Source organism: Amblyraja radiata, chromosome 13 (genome assembly GCF_010909765.2).
Source record: "Amblyraja radiata isolate CabotCenter1 chromosome 13, sAmbRad1.1.pri, whole genome shotgun sequence".
Classification (NCBI taxonomy): Eukaryota; Metazoa; Chordata; class Chondrichthyes; order Rajiformes; family Rajidae; genus Amblyraja; species Amblyraja radiata.
The window spans coordinates 49,958,576-49,977,809 of record NC_045968.1 but is presented as its reverse complement, the minus strand read 5'-3'; the positions used below and the strand labels follow the sequence as shown (position 1 = coordinate 49,977,809).

At 42.8% G+C, this 19,234-nt stretch overlaps 1 protein-coding gene across 1 annotated transcript; it reads right to left on the bottom strand.

The window, feature by feature from the left end:
• Window positions 1-939: 939 nt before the first annotated feature.
• Window positions 940-12,843, bottom strand: LOC116980004 (alpha-2-HS-glycoprotein-like). Its single transcript, XM_033032058.1, has 7 exons — window positions 12,507-12,843; window positions 9,676-9,786; window positions 7,976-8,063; window positions 6,363-6,526; window positions 4,825-4,920; window positions 3,669-3,737; window positions 940-1,682 (listed from the first exon to the last, which is right to left on the bottom strand). Exons 1-7 carry the CDS (start codon window positions 12,696-12,698, stop codon window positions 1,200-1,202), a joined length of 1,203 nt encoding a protein of 400 aa, XP_032887949.1. The 5' UTR covers window positions 12,699-12,843; the 3' UTR covers window positions 940-1,199.
• Window positions 12,844-19,234: the final 6,391 nt, after the last annotated feature.

Sequence of the window (19,234 nt, the reverse complement as noted above, 5' to 3'; positions counted from 1 at the left end):
GCCGTCACATACAACAGATAACCCTCAGATATTTTCATCACCTCCAACGGGATCCCACCACTGGCCACATCTTCCCACCCAAACCACCCTCTCCCCTGGTACTTTCCCTTGCAACCACAGGAAACGCTACACTTGTCACTTTACCTCCCCCCTTGTTTCCATCCAAGGACCCAAGCAGTATTTCCAGGTGAGGCAGAGGTTCACCTGCACCTCCTCCAAACTCATCTATTGCATCCGCTGTTTCAAGTGTCAACTGCTCTACATCGGTGAAACCATGCGCAGGCTCGACGATCGCTTCGCCCAACACCTCCGCTCGGTTCACAACCAACCTGATCTTCCGGTGGCTCAGCGCTTCAACTCCCCCTCCCATTCCGAATCCGACATTTCTGTCCCGGGCCTCCTCCATGGCCACAGTGAGGCCTACCTCATATTTCGCTTGGGTAGTTTACACCCCAGCGGTATAAACATTGACTTCTCCAATTTCAGGTAGTTCTTGCTTTCTCCCTCCTTCCCCTCTCCTTCCCAGCTCTCACACAGCCTGCTGTCTCCACCTCTTCCTCCTCCCCCCCCCCCACATCAGCCTGAAGAAGGGTCTTAACCCCAAACATCGCCTATTCCTTCACTCCATAGATGCTGCCTCACCTGCTGAGTTTCTCCAGCATTTTTGACTACCTTCGATTTTTACAGCATCTGCAGTTCTTTCTTAATCATTAACATAAACAGATCATCGGACCTTAATGACATTGCTGTTTACGAGACACTGCTGTGTGCAAACTGATCACATCATTCCCTTTAGTGTTGCCGCAATATATTCATCGTGGCTGCAAAATATTTTTTAACTCCATGGCCATGAGAGGTGCTATCCGAATACCAGCTGTATTGTATCAATCATCACTTTAATAATAGTTTAATTGCAATTTGACATTTAATCCAAGAGAAGGCTGTTCAAACATATTTTATTGCACATACAAAGTAAAAATCACAAAAAAATTTGATACTCGCCAAAATGTTTGCGTGAGTTCATGGCGTTGTACATATCATTTATACAATTCCCAGGTAATTGTTTTGTTTTATTACGGTAAATCTCCAGAAAGAGGAAATGGAAATGTTCCTTATTCTGGTGCAGTTAATTATCTATACAGTAATGCAACATTGTTGTTAAGAATGGGTTTGCCTTTTAGAAAGGGAGTTCAATCAGTTCACTGATCCTCATGAAATCTGTGCCTTCCTGGGCAGGTTGTCAGATCTTCAGGGAGATCGGGGAATACAAACGGTTTGCCAGGACTGTACACCAGTTCTTCAGAGGATTCTGAGGAGTCATCGTTTATTGATCGTTTGCGTTTGGGAGGAACAGTAGATTGTGCTCCTTGTTGGATGAGGTGTGCAGCTTCTTCTGGAGTAAGAAAATCAGTTTCTTCATGAACAATAGTCTGGTGTTCTATTGGTGGGGTTAGAGTGCCTAGTTCGTCCAATGCTGGTGGAGCAGTGCCTCCGTCTTGTATTGGTGGAGAAGAAGTGCATTCCTCTTGTATTGCTGGTGGAGCAGTGCCTCCCTCTTCCATTGCTGGAGTCCCAGTACCCCCTTCCATTGTTGGGGGTACAGTGCCTTCATCTTCCGTTGCTGGAAGAACAGTTCCATCCCCCTCAATTCCAATAGCAGCCTTTTCCTTGTTTCCTTCCACCTGCAATTTCAAAACAACAAATCTTGTTGTTGGTATTAAAACCCTTCCTTACTAGATTGCAACAAACCATTCTTTTTTGTTCTATAGCACTAGATTTGGGAATTAAGAAGCTTTATTTTGTGTATTAAAGACTAATCTGATTTTATACATGTACACATGAACATGACTAGTTTCTACATTACACTGCAGTAATTAAATATATATATATATATCTATTGTTGCATATTTGGGTGGAATATTGGGCCACAATATGCAAGATATAGAATTGGTAAACACAAAATGCTAGAGTAACTCAATGCAACAGGCAGCATCTTATTCCTTCTCTTCAGAGATGCAGCCTGGCCCGCTGAGTTATTCCAGCATTTTGTGTCTATCTTCGGTGTAAACCAGCATCTGCAGTTCCTTCTTACACATATGGAATTGGTTCTATATTCTTTCGAGTTTAGTAGGAGGTGATCTAATTGAATTATATAAGATGCAGAGATGGTTCTGTTGTATGTTATTGTGTGTATTCTCTGTGAAGGATTCTGGTCAAATAAGCAAATCTACTTTAATGCATCTGCAACGAACACAAATTGATTCATCAGCATGACAACTGCACTTGCATCTGCCAAATGCCTGGATGATCTTGCCAACTCACTGCTTCCAATGCTTGACATCTAAAAACCATGTGTCATGGCTTCCATTTTCTAACCAGAAAGGTAACTGGCAGGCATGCATTGCTCCTCCTAACAGTGGTATGAATTATAAATAATCCATCCTTGAAATAACTCTTCCAGTATGTGTTCTGTGGCTCTCCAAATCAAAAGTCTGCATGCAGATATGGGCTGAAAAGTGTTGAACTTTCTGTCTCCATAACATTGTTCAGCAGGAGTTTCAGACCACTCTTGGTCTCTGGGTAATTTGTTTTGCCCTGTAATCCTTCCACTAATTACTTTATATCTATGCCACTGATTTTTCCTATTGTTGCTAAAGGAAAACTTAATTCTGTTTTGTGGTTGCTTCAAATTCGCCTTTCAATTTAATCTCTACTCATTCTATGCTCTCCTAGAATTTTTCAGTATTAGTTCTCAGTATCTGACTTCCATTTTAATTTTAATGCTATCTTCCAATCTAGACTCCTTGTTATCCAGGGGACTCTGGATTTGGCAATCGTATTTTTCTAATCTTTGTGGGATCACATTTATCCTGATCTTTTTGAATATCTCCCATTGGTTTGAGTCTTCTTTAGTTTTTGGGTAGTGATTTCAATCATGATGCAAGGTCTCAACCTGAACCACCAACTTACACCTTGTTTCCTTTCCACAAATGTTGCTTGACCTATTCGGTTCTTCCACCATTCTGTTGTTCTCAGCTATGCAAGTTGATCTTATCCCAATTTTGAACCTTTGCCTCCACTTCATCTTTGTCCTTTTCCATAACCATGCCAAATCCAGTCAGATGATGATCCACCTACAACAATGTTCTGACCTGCCCTGTTTCAATCCCTAAAACTACAACCAAAATGACCCCGCCTGCTGCAAACGGTTTCAACAGGTTTTTCTGATTGTAATTTAGGAAACCTGTGCCCCTATACATTTTACACTGGCTCTATCTTGATTCAATTGGGTAATTGGTATACATTCCTAGTGAATTTACATCCATCTGCAATTTGCCTTGAAATTTGCCCTTCACCAGATGAAGTAAAGATCCTATCAAATCCTTTGTCATTTTAACTACTCATTCAAATCACCCTTTGCCTATTGAATATAATGACGTACAGAAAATAAGGTATGTTTATGTAGTCTAATTTAATTTTAAACACCTTAGTTTCATTCTGGTGAATTGGCATGATATCTGCTTCAATGTATTCATACAGAGATTTGATGTTCTATGGTAAATGAACATTGTTAATTCTTGATCTATAGCTACAGTCCTATATTAACAGTAGTGATTGGAGTTTTTTCTTAGGGTCAAGGACTAAAGCATTACCTCAGGTCCAAAAACGTCACAATTCACAAACACTTCCTCGCTGACACTGCTCGGAATAACAGTGGACGTACAGAACCCAAAGATCTACAACAGTAAAAAACAAAGAATGAAACACAATTATCACAAATGTTGAATGTTGTTCAATTAGAGTCATAGATAGAGTCATAGAGTGATATAGCGTGGAAACAGGCCCTTCAGTCCAACTTGCCCACACCAGCCAACATTTCCCAGCCACAATAGTCCCATCTGCCCGTATTTGATGCAGCTCTATAGGACTTCAGTTAGGCCTCATTTGGAGTATTGTGTGCAGTTCTGGTTGGCCCATTACAGGAAAGATGTGGAAACTCTGGCGAGGGTGCAGAGGAGGTTTACCAGAATACTGCCTGGATCAGAGGGTTTCAGCTACAGGGAGAGTTTGGATAGACTTTAATTGCTTTCTCTGGAACATCAGAGGTTGAGGGGCGACAATAGAAATATATAAAATTATGGGAGGCATAGATAGGGTAGACATCAGAACCTTTTAGCCAAGGTGGAAGTGTCTAGCACTAGAGGCCATAGCTATAAGGTGAGAGGCCATTTCTTTTCTACGGAGTGTGGGGGGAGGCTGGAACGGATTGCCAGAGGTAATAGTGGAGACAGATACAACTGTGGTGTTTACTAAGCTTTTAGATAAGCACATGGAAGTGCAGGAAATGGAGTGATGTGGATCATGTGCAACAGATAAGTTCAATTCAGTGAGTCATCATGTTTGGCACAAACATTATGGGCTGAAGGGCCCATACCAGTGTTGTACCATTATATGTTCGATATTCTATTTGTTATTCAATAAATACATTATCAACGGCCATTAATTATTTCTCTGAATCATTACAAATTATGGGGTCAAGGAAAGAGTGTGCACGTCGCGGCCCTGTTTCCACCAATCTTTCCACCACCAAGCACAAGAAGCACAAGAAGCAACAAGATGGACACCATTGTCTGCAGATGCCCTGAAGTGTGTTCAGCTCTGGCTGAACAACTTCTCATCTTGTGTGTGGACTCGATAGGAAGAAGATTACAAATTATAGATAACGTCACTTGCAAACTACTTGAATGTTTTGAATAATTATAATTGGTAACTCAGTCAACATTATTTATCTTAGTTGTAGTTATCTTAGTCTGTTGTACTCACCGGATTTAGGAGAAGATTGAGGGTGCATGCACTGGTGTGTTTGGAACAAGTTGTCTCTTTGATGACAAATTCTACATGTACCGGTGAATTAAGTCCCTGAAATATAATCACAATAATGTTTACATTGAATGACAGATTAGCTCATTTATTGCTCTCGCTGTGTGTTCAAACAACTTTAGGATTTCACAGAAGTATCTGTTTTCGATACGATCATTTGAAAGCAACTCAGGAGCTGAAAATATATATTTGTGTTCCAAAGCATCAACTTTATACATGAATATGATTGTAAAATTCATGACACATCTGTTATCGCCATAATGTAATAGCAGGAGAGACTGATAAGGTGTGAGAGTATGTTTAAACATGGTCAACTCCAACAAGGCTCAGTGCAATGTCATTTCCATTTTTCCCATCAGATTGTTCTGTAATAAAATTTCTCTCCATTCTCAAATGATTTATGAATGAAGCGGTTTTAATCCATAGACTGACGTAAACAAGAGACTGGGTTTGCTATCCCAATCTATTATGTGTAGAATCTTTACACCCACCAGAGTAGTCAGAGGCATTGCATAGTGACTGGCCAAACATTGGAATGTACATTGAGGGACATCCGGAAATGTTCTAAGATAAGAACATCAGGTAGAGGGAGTATATGATAGAGATAACAAGGGAATTTGGATACCTATGCAATGTAATATGCCCTCTAAAACCTGACATGTAACTGAACTACCTAGATTCAACACCCTCGGAGATATTCAAATGTTATTAATGTGGCATGACATGCCAATGGACACTTTGCTGAAAAAACAATATATCGCTACACTTCAATACTGATATGCCTGTGGATCATTCTATTCTGTGTGACCAAATATATTCAGACACTTCATTCTATTATTTAACAGAATAGAAATTAACTTTTAAGAAAGCAGAATAGTAAGCCCCATGGAACTGGTGTTGAGGCCAGCTAAGGGGTTGTGGTCAGGGTAGGATGCAGCGGTTTATGCTGTGTGAAATCTGACACTGTGGGAAATCCTTGGGTCATGTGGACCTTGTTATTAACAATACAATCATGTAATCTAACCCTGTCCATTCAGAACAGCTCAGTGCTTCAGCTCCAACAAGTTAAGCCATATTAAGGTTCCATCAAGCAAATCACTGTATCTGAAACAATCCTCACAGGCAAAATGGCAAACTTAGAAAGCAAAGGCAACAAGTGGTGCAGAGTACCTAACATTAATGTTTAAGCAGTGCCTTGGTGCACAATAAGTGATGTGTTTTCTAATTACTCCAAACCAAAAATTACAGATTTGCATTAGTTAAATTGCCAAACCAATATTATGTTTCCTCTTGAATCATGGAGTGCGATGGACATAATATTTCAGTTAACAAAAATACTTCCTTGTGATTGACTTCAACATTGTCCAAATGTAGCCCTTGCATTATCTTCTGAGTTAGAAGTGCGAGGAACACGAGAGTTGAAATTTGGTAACATTGGCAATGAAAAATTATCAAAGAAGTTAAAACGTAAGTTGACTAACCTTAGTGCTTCGCGATATTTCATGAAGATCAAAACGATGTGTAAATGTGCTCTCTTTATTGAATTTGTCAACTGAGACCTGTGCAGCATGTGTCACTTCTTCATTGACTATTGAGATTAGATGCGGACAATCGGGACATTTCTCAAAAACATCTTTCGCTGAATCTGCAAAGAGATACAGTATTACTGAATATCCTGTTGGGCACAGCTGGTATTCAACTAAACAGCTGTTGGCATTGACGCAAGACTTTGTAAATATAGGATGCCATGATCAGAATTTATTGCTAGTCATCTACTCAACAGCTGTAGTCTTTATTCCTGTAGTGTTTGTTGTATAGGGAATTCCTAATTTAGATACAGTCTCAATAAAGGAACTGCAATATCTTTTCAGGGCAGAAAAGTATGTTACATGGAAATAAACTTGATAATTATGGAATTAGGATATGCCTGTTTTCATTGTGTAAATTGAATTTCAGAGTTGGGAAAGTGGTAAGAAAGATGGCATACACTGTAGCCACTGTTTGTAGTTTACACTGTAGACAGTTGGTGGTATACACTGTAGACTGTTGGTGGTGTACACTGTAGACAGTGTTGGTGGTATACACTATAGACTGTTGGTGGAATACACTGTATACTATATTGGTGGCATACACTGTAGACTATATTGGTGGTATACACTGTAGACTGTTGGTGGTGTACACTGTAGACAGTGTTGGTGGTATACACTGTAGACTATATTGTTGGTATACACTGTAGACTGTGTTGGTGGTGTACACTGCAGCCATTGTGAACCATTGGTGAAGAAAGTGAATATTTATCATGATGACCAGAGTGCAGGCCACAATTGTTCTGGGATGTTCTGATGGAGTTCTGTACTAACCCGGACAAGTGGACAGTATTAGACTCCTAGAGCTACGCAGCATGGAAATAGGCTCTTCAGTACTGCTCGTCCATGCTGACCAAGTTGCTTAACCAAACTTGACCCACTTGGCTATGCCTGGCCCATATCCGTCCAAACCTATCCTATTTATGTTCTTGTCTAGCTGTTTTATAAATGTCATAACTATACCTGCCTCTACTACTTCCTCTGGGAACTTGTTCCATGGACGCACCACCCTCTCCGTGAAAAAGTAGCCCCTGGGGACCCTTTTAAATCTATCCCGTCCCACTTTAAACCTATACCCTTTGGTTGATGGCATCTACCCTGGGATAAAGACTGGGGCTGTTCACTTTATCTATGTCCATCATGAAGCCCCTCCATGAGACACTGGTTATCCTGAGGAGCACCTTCAGCAACTGACTGGTTTCACCAAGATGCAGTACAGAATGCCACAGGAGATCCTTCTTCCCCTGTGGGTATCAAACTGTACAACTCCTCCCCCTTCTGTCGTGGGATAGACTGACTCCCCTACCCCCTCCCCCCTCCTCCCCAATCTTTGCACATCCCCAATCCTTTCCACTCATCACTTTAATTTCATGTTTCATGGATCTTGTGTTTTATGACTGTTAGCAGACCAATTTCCCTCCTGGGATAAATAAAGTTCTACGGTATCGTATCGTATTCAGCTCTCATTTGTACAATAATTTGTCAATTCAACCAAAGCAAGAACATACCTGGGGTTACATCACACTTGTAGCCATTCAAATGAATGGGATTTCCTGGTGAGACGTCTAAGATTATTTTACAATCTCCATCTCCTTTCTAAAGTAACAACCAGGCAAAGGAAATTTTAATTAAATTTGATTAGAATATCGTCCACCATAGTCATAGTGACATTTCAATTAAAGTTAGATATATTTGTGATAATGGAATCACACTAACAATTCTCAAATAAAAAATTACTACTTGTAATGGAATAACTTAAGAAATTCATATAGTACTCCCGCATCAACATTTTTAATGATGGTTCAAGCAGACAATGAAAATTACTATTTAAATGTGGAATGCTAGAACGGTAATTGTGTCTAAGCTTTAGGCAGTAGATCATTTGTGCCCAGATTTACCACTGATTAATAAGCTTGTTGATTTTTAATTTACTGGCATCAACCAGATTAAAGCATGTTTTTAATATTCACAACATCAATATTAATAACTTATTTATTCTTGTGAATCATGGAAGGCTTGAATAGGCCAGCAACATTTTCACAATAACAATAACGCTCCCAAACAGAACACAACCACATAACTCGCAAGTGTATATTACTTAGGTGGTATGTTTCATTCCACATCAAAAGTTATCTATTTAAAATATAAGCAAGAAAGTCTCATTTTCTCTTATCCGTTATGCACAAAGTACAAATCCTATCCAAAATGACGATTTGTATCTCACTGTCCACTTGACACAAGCTACAAAAATCACTCTAAATCAGCTTGATCTTATAATGGAATCATGACACAGAAGAACAAAAACATAGTGTTCCCTCTGAGATTTAAAGATTTGGAGTCTTTGATGGTCCTCAGCAGATCTTACGGGTCTTTTTAGTTTAGTTTAGTTTAGTTTAGAAATACAGCGTGGAAACATGCCCTTCAGCCCACCGACCCTACGCTGACCAGCGATCACCCCATGCACTAGAACTAGTATCCTACACATAGGGACAATTTACAATTTTTACCTAAACCAATTAACCTACAAACCTGTACGTCTTTGGAGTGTGGGAGGAAACCAGAGCACCCGGAGAAAACCCACGCAGGTCACACAGGGAACATACAAACTCCGTACAGACAGCACTCGTAGTCAGGATCGAACCCGGGTCTTTGGTGCTGTAAGGCAGCAACTCTACCTCTGCGTCACCGAGCCGCCCTCGCTCTCGTTGGAGAACATACTGCAGTAGTTCAGTAAGAATGTATAGGTCTGAGACATTGGGTGCTCAAGAAATAGCCAAGATACCTCCACTGAGTACACTAGGACAGCAGTAGGGGAAAGATCAGCCATCTCCCGACCTCACTAGAGATGGCAATCACCATGGGCCAAGTTTGAGCTCTGCTCTTCATGCTTCATCCAGATTGGGAGTTCAGACCAATCTTGGTGCCTCTGAACGTAAACACCATCAAATGCACGGCGTTATGAAAAAAAAATGGGTTTCTTCCTCGAGCCTAATTTCCCATTTTTCCTCGGTTCCTTTGCAAAATAATACCTTGCAAATACTGCCATGTTGTCCATTACTAAACAGGAAATCCAGAAATTAAAATGACTTTTATAAAGATTACCAATTGATTTCTGTCATTACGAAACAAAGCGTTTAATCCAACATTCCCCCTCATGGATTTCACCCTGCCCTTTTTCTCCCCTGCCCGTTTTGTTTTGAAGACTCACAATTTCCGTGAATGGTCGAATTGGACATTCTGCCAGTGGTTTAGGACTCAGCACATGGCACTTCGTCTCTCGAATATCCACGTCCAAATAGTAAGTTGTATTTCCCTGTGTCTGAAAAATAAATAGTTGTTAGATACTCCCAATGATTCAGCTCCTATATCAGTGATTAATTGCACCCATTTCGGCACACTGGCCTTCATCAGTCAGAGTATTGAGTGTAGAAGTTGGAAGGTCATGTTGCAATTACGTAAGACGTAGGTGAAGCCACATTTAGAGTATTGTGTTCAGTTCTGGTCACCATGATAGAGGAAAGATGTTATCAAGCTGGAAAGGGTGCAGGGAAGATTAACGAGGGTGTTGCCAGGATTTGAGGGCCTGTGCTATGGAGAGAGGTTAAGCAGGCTAGAATATTCCTTGGCGCACAGGAGGATGAGGGGTGATCTTATAGAGGTGTACAAAATTATGAGAGGGATAGATCGGGTAAATGCACAGAGTTTCTTGGCCAGAGTAGGGAAATTGAGAAACAGAAAACATAGATTTAAGGTGAAGGGGGAAAGATTTAATAGGAACCTGAGGAGTAACTTTTTTTTTGCACAAATGGTGGCGGGTGTATAGAACAAACTGTCAGAGGAGGTAATTGAGGCATGTGCTATCGCAATGTTTAAGAAGCATTTAGGCAGGTTCCAGGATAGGATAGGTTAAGAGGGATATGGGCCAAATGCAGGCATGTGGGATTAGTGTCGACGGGGTATGTTGGTCAGCATGGGCAAGTTGGGTCAAAGGGCCTGTTTCGATGCTGTATGACTTTATGACACAATAAATTGATCACGTCATAGATGATCCTTTACAGTCTCAGACCATCTACAGCACATCTTCACATTGTTCTGAACAGCAGTGCAGTCACTACGGGATAAAACATTTTAAATCATATCTGAATGCACGGATTTGTAGGAGCACTGAACTTCTCAGTACGAGTATGAATACTCACACGGGATAATTACCTGCTTCTCTGCTTCCAAAGAACATAATTAGTTCAACAACATCAATAATATTGTACCCTCATTCTGAAGAAGGGTCCCAACCCGAAATGTTATCTGTCCATTCCTCCCACAGATGCTGCCTGACACCTTGAGTTCTTCCAGCTCAAGATTCCAGCATCAGCTGTCCCTTGTGTTTTAATAATGTTTAGTTTGGATATCATTTCAACATCACAATATTTGGTCAGTGGTTCACTCATTCTCCTTCAATACTGCAGTTTAGTTTTTCATCTATCTGATCTGCCGTGCAGTTTGGCTCATGAACCACAGCAAAAGACAAGCTGGCACTGCCCTACCGATGCTGCAAGTCCAAGTGATGGCTGAGAACCAGGACTGCTCTGCCCAGCTAACAGCTTTCATGGTTTGACAAAGTGGTTGGGAAACAATAACTGTCAGCCAGGCACAGAGCTGCTTACACGGGTGGCAAATCCATTTCCCATCTTAGCAGAAACAAGTCACAAAGTCTCCATTGAGTAGAAGCAGTAGACTCTCACTTTTGATTTACCAACCCAAGCGCTATATTTAAACAACAAGAAATACGAAAGAGTACAAAACCGAGGGAAAGTATAGTGGAAACAAACTGATGAAGGGACAGACATGTAGAGTGAGTAAATTAACTGTTTGGGATGTCAGCATACTTTATGTTTCACAAATGAAACAAATGAATCATTTTACTGAGACTAATCTTGAAGAATAATATTGAAGATCTGGTGATTCTAACCTTCCACGCCAGAGTAAAGGACTCTCCATAAAGGAATGTCAAAGACTCCCTTTAAAAGGACTTCACATAATTTGTTGATGCTCTGGTCACTTTTCTGTGCACCATTTCAACAATTCCCCTTTGTCTCCTTCTCCTTTAGAACAAATGCCATTGGCAACATAAGCCAGGACAGTTTTCTGGTGGCTATTTTAACATAGAAACATAGAAAATAGGTGCAGGAGGAGGCCATTCGGCCGTTCGATCCAGCACCGCATTTCATTGTGATCATGGCTGATCGTCCCCTATCAATAATCCGTGCCTGCCTTCTCCCCATATTCCTTGACTCCACTAGCTCCAAGAGCACTATCTAACTCGCTCTTAAATTTTGGAATACATACTTTTATTGAGAACTTAACTTGTTGACTTTTGTCCACACAGCAGTTCATTGAATGTGGCTGATAATTACAGTACACCTCCAGCTATTGCTGAGTTGATTAATGTGAGGACTCAGGTACCATTCTGCACCCTGCAACACCCAGCGACAACCATGAGGCCTCTCACTCAGCAAAAGTGAGGGTGGTAGCATCTGAAAGTGGCGTGGAAAGACTCACAGCGCTGCTGCCCCCTCCACTTTCACTGTCACTGACTCCATCTTGCTGGGCTCCTCCACAAAGGCAGCCCAAGCAGCAACCTGCAAATGCACATGCAAACAGGGCCCCATTGCAATGTTGGAATCGAAACGGGGGAGTGTGCCCAGTCAGTGCTCCACCTGCTACTGGGTGGATCAAAGAGGAGACAATGCATATGTTTTGTGAAATAATACGACTGAGAAAGGATTATCAACAACTAATGCAGCTTCATGATGCCAACGTGGGACGTTGGTGACTCCCAATCCCACCGTCTCCATGCTCCATCCCCCTCACCCTCCAACCTTCCTTCCCCTCAGACTCTCTACCTTCTATAGGCTATAGTTCATTCCATGGAAACTACACTCTCAGAAACCAGCAATACAGCCCTAAAAACAGCATGTTATTAATTAAATATGAACATCAGTAGTGATGGAATAAAATCTGCTTTCATTCTTGTTTCCATACCTGCTTCTGAACGTTCTCTATTCTGTCCAGGGCGTACTTGAATCCATGTTTTCGTCCTGCATTGATGTGACCAATTGCCTCTTCTGCCAGTGCAATATTTTCTAGGCTGGTGCAGGACTCCGCTACATACAATGACACAACCCAAGTTGTGCACAACTCTAAACAAACTGCAAGTGCAAGGAGCGACTTCATGTTCCTTGCAAAGCTGCACTGTCTAAAACTGCAGTGTTACTGAGACCACGGGCAGATGCCTTGCTGATGGAATGGTCACAGAACTGGCAGTGACAGCTCACAAAGACTGATTGGATTAAATACTCTGGGTCTGTGAAGAAATCAATGAAAATCTCACATGACCAAAAGATAACAAGTTAGGAAAAAAACTGGTTACAAAATCAGAGATAAGAGTTACAGTACCATGTTGAAATCAAACGATACTCTGAAGGTCACCCTCATGAAAGGAAACTTACAAAGTACAAAGTGTTCACTGGTTCATCAGTTTATTGATTCAAACAGTACGATTTTAAAAAATGGGGGTCACAATGCACAATTAACCCCTACTCATCGGTTACTTTTCCCATGCAGCCCCTCAGTTTTAAAGATAACTTGCCTCCCTCAACAACAATTCTGAGGTGACTGGAAACCCTTGTGTCAGATCTATAGACTGAGCCCAAGTGAGGATGTGGTCAGGGTGAGTGATTTGGCTTCAGCATTCAGTCATTGCTAACCACAATTATATCTGGACGTATGCAGGTGGAGGGTTGAGTGGGAAGGGTTAGCTCCAACTAAAGTAAGACTGTGCCATTTAAAGGTAGCTTACATCTTTGGGATAGACACAAAGTGCTGGAGTAACTCAGCGGGTCAGGCAGCATCTCTGGAGAGAAGAAATGAGTGACGTTTTGGGTCAAGACCCTTCTTCGGAACAGACATCACTGGGGAGTTGATGTGATTTGGGAAATATTGAGGAATGGTACAACATGGCTAAGTTTAGGTATTGCAGAGGGGACCTTGAAGAAAGAGGTGGGAAGGCCAGATACATCATTGAAAGCCAAAAAAAACAAATATACCTCATGAAGTCATTGTCAGGAATTAGACAGAGATCTGGCTGTAATAGTGTACACAATTCCACGGGCTCAGGTGAATAATCTGTTAGATAAAGCCCCCTCGAATGCAAAATCCTATAAATTAGCCTAAAATATTCCTCAATTCAATGCATCCCTAATGCCCCTGTCCCACTTAGGAAACCTGAACAGAAACCTCTGGAGATTTTGCGCCCCACCCAAGGTTTCCGTGCGGTTCTCAGAGGTTTTTGTCAGTCTCCCTACCTGCTTCCACTACCTGCAACCTCCGGCAACCACCTGCAACCTCCGGGAACCGCACGGAAACCTTGGGTGGGGCGCAAAGTCTCCAGAGGTTTCCGTTCAGGTTTCCTAAGTGGGACAGGGGCATAACACTCACTTATCTACTGGGCCAAGACCTTGCTCCTGGAAGCTCAGGTGGTCGTTGGTGTACACCAGCGACTGCACATTAAAATACACTACACAGAGGCAACTTCAAAGCCAGATCATGTATGTCAGAACTTGGAGCAGCAGGACCCTTAATGAACAATTCCCACAGTGATTGAGCAAAGGAACTCGGACACGTTGCAACTGAAATTGCCGCACTAATGGCTAATTTGAAGAACAAGCCAATGGGCACAACTTTTCTCTGGAGAGACAAATCATAATAGGAACACTATCTTCATAGAATGATCAAGTTGACAGAAGACTTGTTCAGTACACCATCAGCCTGTTCAACCTTTTCTTCATCATGACATACACACTATGTTTCTCTACCAGGCTTTCACCGCACATTTGTTTACAGCTGTTTAGTGTGGAGTTCAATGCAATTTATTCCAAAAATGAACATGCTGTCGGCACCAATTTGGAGTTTTGAACACACTCATTGAGCCCCATAAGAAGTTGTTCATCATCCTGACTTTCTTGTATATTCTTCATTTACTTTCTAAATCTGTTCCTTTTCCCATCCTGATTTCACAAACCCCCCTTTTCAACCTACGATATGATACGATACAAAACGATGGAACTTTGTTTATCCCAGGAGGGAAAATGATCTGCCAACAGTCATAAAAACACAAATTACATGAAGCATGAAATTAAAGTGACGAGTGGAAAGGATTAGGGATGTGCAAAGATTGGGGGGAGGGTGGGGGGGGGGGGGGGGGGTCAGTCTCAGTCTACCCCACGACAGAAGAGGGAGGGGTTGTACAGTTTGATAGCCCCAGAGAAAAAGGGTCACCTGTGGCGTTCTGTCCTGCATCTTGGTGGAACCAGTCTGTTCCTGAAGGTGATCAGGTTGGCCAGTGTGTCATGGAGGGGGTGAGCTGTATTGTCCAGGATGCCATGCAGTTTGAGGACCACCTCCCAATCTTCCTGATGAGTTTGTTAATCCCATTGCCGTCCGCAGCCTTCGCCCTGCTGCCCCAGCACACGGCAGTGAAGAAGTAGATGGTAGAACATCTGCAGCATCTCACTGCAGATGTTGAAGGAGCGGAGCCTTCTCAAAACGTACAGCCGGCTCTGTCCCTTGTTGTACAGGGCCTCAGCCTTCCTGGACCAGTCCAGATTACTGTCCAGGTACACTCCAAGGCACTCCCTGGTGAACTGCACTTCTCCATAGTGGCTGATTAGTGATCCCTTCCTAGGATTTGACCGATTGCTTATATTGAGAAAAGGACAGCTGCGAGATGAAACTGACATGAATAATGTTTTGAAGAAGCAATTTGATGGACATACCCACAAGGAACCATAAGCAGAAAAGTAGCCTTGTACTCTGCCATGTACGATTTTTAGAGAGAAAATAGTTGGACCTACTGGAGCCAATATGCAATATGCATATGCTGCAAAAACACACCAATAGATAACAAAATGCTATCGGAAATATTTCATACCCACTTTAAGTTCGTAATAAGCAAAGTTTAAGCAGGAGTAATACATGAGACATTGACACATACATTCTACCCAGTAGTTTACAGTTTCCTCCAAACATACAATCTTTTTAGTGAGTAACGGACTTGTACAAATTTGTTCCAAGTTGTCAATGCTTATGACGCAGATATACGCACAGTGACATCAGATAGATAAGCACAAGACCCAGGAACAATGCAGGCTGTTCGTACTAAAGGAGGGTTCTACATTAGGTAAAAATAACCTGATATTCATTGGTGTAGGAAGGAACTGCAGATGCTGGTTTAAACCGGTTAGAGACAAAAAGCTGGAGAAGCTGAAGAAGGGTCTCGACCCGAAATGTCACCCATTCCTTCTCTCCGGAGATGCTGCCTGTCCTGCTGAGTTTCCAGCTTTTTGTGTCTGATCTTTGTTGGTCGGTTTCAGGGGATTCTGACTGGTTCTTTTCTTCGTGATCATTCCCAGTTCCTGCCTCGCTGATATTACCTGAAGATCACTCTAGATAAACCCTTGAGCTGTTACCTATTTGGCCACCAGACTGTCTATGCACCTAACAACAATCTCCACTGCCCCATCTAACTGCTCAGCTGTCTTCTAGACCCTGACATATGATCACCTGTCCAACCGATACCCCAACCCCAACTCTGAAGCCCTATTAAAAACACTCCATCTTCCAATCTTCTGAGGATGACCATTCACAATTTAGTCCAATCCATTGCCCTTTACTCAAACCCACTCCTACTGTTAAATCTACCTCTAGCCACTTCCATTTGCCCAAAACTGTCTAGACCCCAATTGTGTCTCAAAACATCCCAAACCTTTAACTCAAATCCTCAATATATACTATGTGGAGAGGCTATGACCATATCAGATTTTGTCCCTTGGTATCCCTTGGTATCCCTCATACCCAAGACCTTGGCCTCTCATGATTACACGTTGAATGTCTTTCTTTCCATGATGGAAAGTATGAAACTGAATATGTAATGAGTCTAAATATATTAAATTAAAAGAAACTACAGAGAATATAAAATGAAATCCACTGGTTACAGACATCCAGTGATTCTCTGATTGGAAGTGTGTGACTGGTGATGTTCTGCAGAGATATTGTTGAATGCAATATATATAAACACATTGACAAAAATGTAGATGGCTAATTAGTAGGTTTGTAGTCTATGGAAAAAATTGTGGAGATGTGGATAGTGAGGATGGTTTGCAAAAGATACTGTAGAATATAGATCACGAAGATAAGATCAAAGAAATAGCAATTGGAGTTTAGTGCAGACAGTGTAGAACTTTGGGAGGTCAAATGTAAGGGGAAAGTGGGTGTTAAATGGCAGGACTCTTAGGAACATTGATGTACAGAGAGGGATTTTGGGGTGCAAGTCCATAGCTCCCCAAAATTGAATTGAATTTCCTTTATTGTCATTCAGACCTTTCAGTCTGAACGAAATTTCGTGCCTGCAGTCATACATACAATAGTACAATAATAGACAACAGAACAGACAATAAACACAAATTAACATCCACCACAGTGAGTCCACCAAGCACCTCCTCACTGTGATGGAGGCAAAAATCTTAGGGCTGCAGTCTCTTCCCTCCTCTTCTCCCTCTGCGCTGAGGCGATACCCCACCGGGCGATGGTAAATCAGTCCCGCGGCTCACCGAGCTCCGCGAACGGGCCGGTTCAAACTCCGCGGCCCGGGGTGGTCGAAGCTGCTGCCCTCCAGTCCAGCGGTCGCAGCTGTTGACGACGTCGTCCACTGGCCCGCGGCCGAACCCCGGACTCAGGCCGCCGCCGCCAGAACGCCGTCTCAGCCACCGGAGCACCGTTCCAGCCCCGAGCCGGGTCACCCTCACGTGAGCGTCTCAGCCCCGCGCCAGGCCGCCCCCACGGGAGCGCCGTTGCCCTCGAGCTGGTCCGCCCTCACGGGAGCGCCGTTACCCTCGAGCTGGGCCGCCCCGATGGGAGCGCCGTTCCACCCTCGAGCTGGGCCACCCCGACAGGAGCGCTGTTACCCTCGAGCTGGGCCGCCCTCACAGGAGCGCCGTTACCCTCGGGCTGGGCCGCCCACACGGGAGCGTCTCAGCCCCTCGCCAGGCCGCCCTCACGGGAGCGTCACAGCCCCTCACAGGAGCGTCGTTCCAGCCCCGAGCCGGGCCGCCCCCACGGGAGCGAGCCCAGGGCGAGTCCTGACAGGCTGCCTCCGGAGCCTCGAGGTCGCCAGCTCCGCCATTAGGCCTCAGCGCAGACGGAGGCAGAGAAGGGGGATACGACAAAAGTCGCATTCCCCCGAAGGGAGAGACAGCAAACCCTGTTTCAACCCCCCACCCCCCCCCCCCACACATAAACACAACCTAAAAAAACAAAAACTTAGCTAGACAAAACGAAAAAACAACACAAAAAAGTAAAAACAAATGGACTGCAGGCGAGCCGCAGCCGTTCACCAGCGCCGCCACTTCAAAAGTGGAAACGCTAATGGATAGAGTGATCAAGAAGGAGCATGACATGCTTGCTTTCATTGAGTATAAAAGGCTGCAAATCATTTTACAGCTCTATATAATTTGGCTAGGCCACATCTACAGTTTTTTGTGCAGTTCTGGTCACTGCATTGCAGTGAAGGATATCAAGGTTTGAAGGAGATGTAGAAGAGGTTCACAAGGATGGTGCCTGAATTAAACAGGGTCATCTATTAGGAGAGGATGGACAAACATGGATTGTTTTCTCTGGAGCATCTGAGACCCGATAGAAGTTTATGAAATTGTCAGAGGCATAGATAGTGTGGATAGTCAGTCTTTTCCCAGGGTAGAAATATCACATAGGAGAGGACATATGTTCAAGGTAAGTGGGGGAAAGCTTCAATGCAATATGCAAATCAAGTTTTTTTACACACAGAGTGGTAGGTGCTTTGAACGTGCTGCTGGTGTGGTGGTAGAAGCCGATATAAAAGTCATATTAGAGGCATTTAGACAGGCACATGAGCATGTGGGGAATGGAAGGATATGAATCATGTGCAGACAGATTAAAATAATTTAATTTGCTATCGTGGTTAGCATAGACATCGTGGGCTGAAGGGCCTGGTCCTGTGCTGTAGTATATGATGCTCTATGTCCTATACTAACTTTTCAGGACACAGATCAATCATCAGATCTGGGTTAGAGATTTGTTTTGATTTTACATTGCAGAAAAAAAGGCAGGGACAAAGTGAATATTTAAGGTAGGATGAAAGGTCAAGAGATGAAATACATTCAGACATTATACATCTTTATATTTGATGTGCGTCATTGATAACAAGGCTTTGGTACATGTCCGGCAGGTCAGGCCGTATGAACAGAGAGAAGAAGACTGATTCAAAAGCGCTGATGGATGCCTGGCAGAAATGACCAGTTCTGAAAGTCATTAAATGGCAGGAAAAGCCATCTAAAATTGAAGAATTTGCAATATACCTCGATATAAGATAAATTGTTCCTCAAATTGTACTGGGCCGGAAAGTAAAAGTGCAGGAGGCAGCAAACAGATAGGTCAGAGTAGGAATGGGGTGGGAAATTAAAGGGACAGGCAACCTAAGGGAACATTGTTGCTCCGCAAAGCAATCACCTGCTCTGTATTGGCTTTCCCCACTGTGGAGGAGGCGACAATCTGTGAAATAAAAACAGAAATGGCTGGAAACATTCAGCAAGTCCAGCAGCATCTGTGGAAGGAGAAGCAACATTAATGTTTCAGGTCCAAGACCCTTTATCAGAATTGGGAAAGAAGGAAAACAAGTT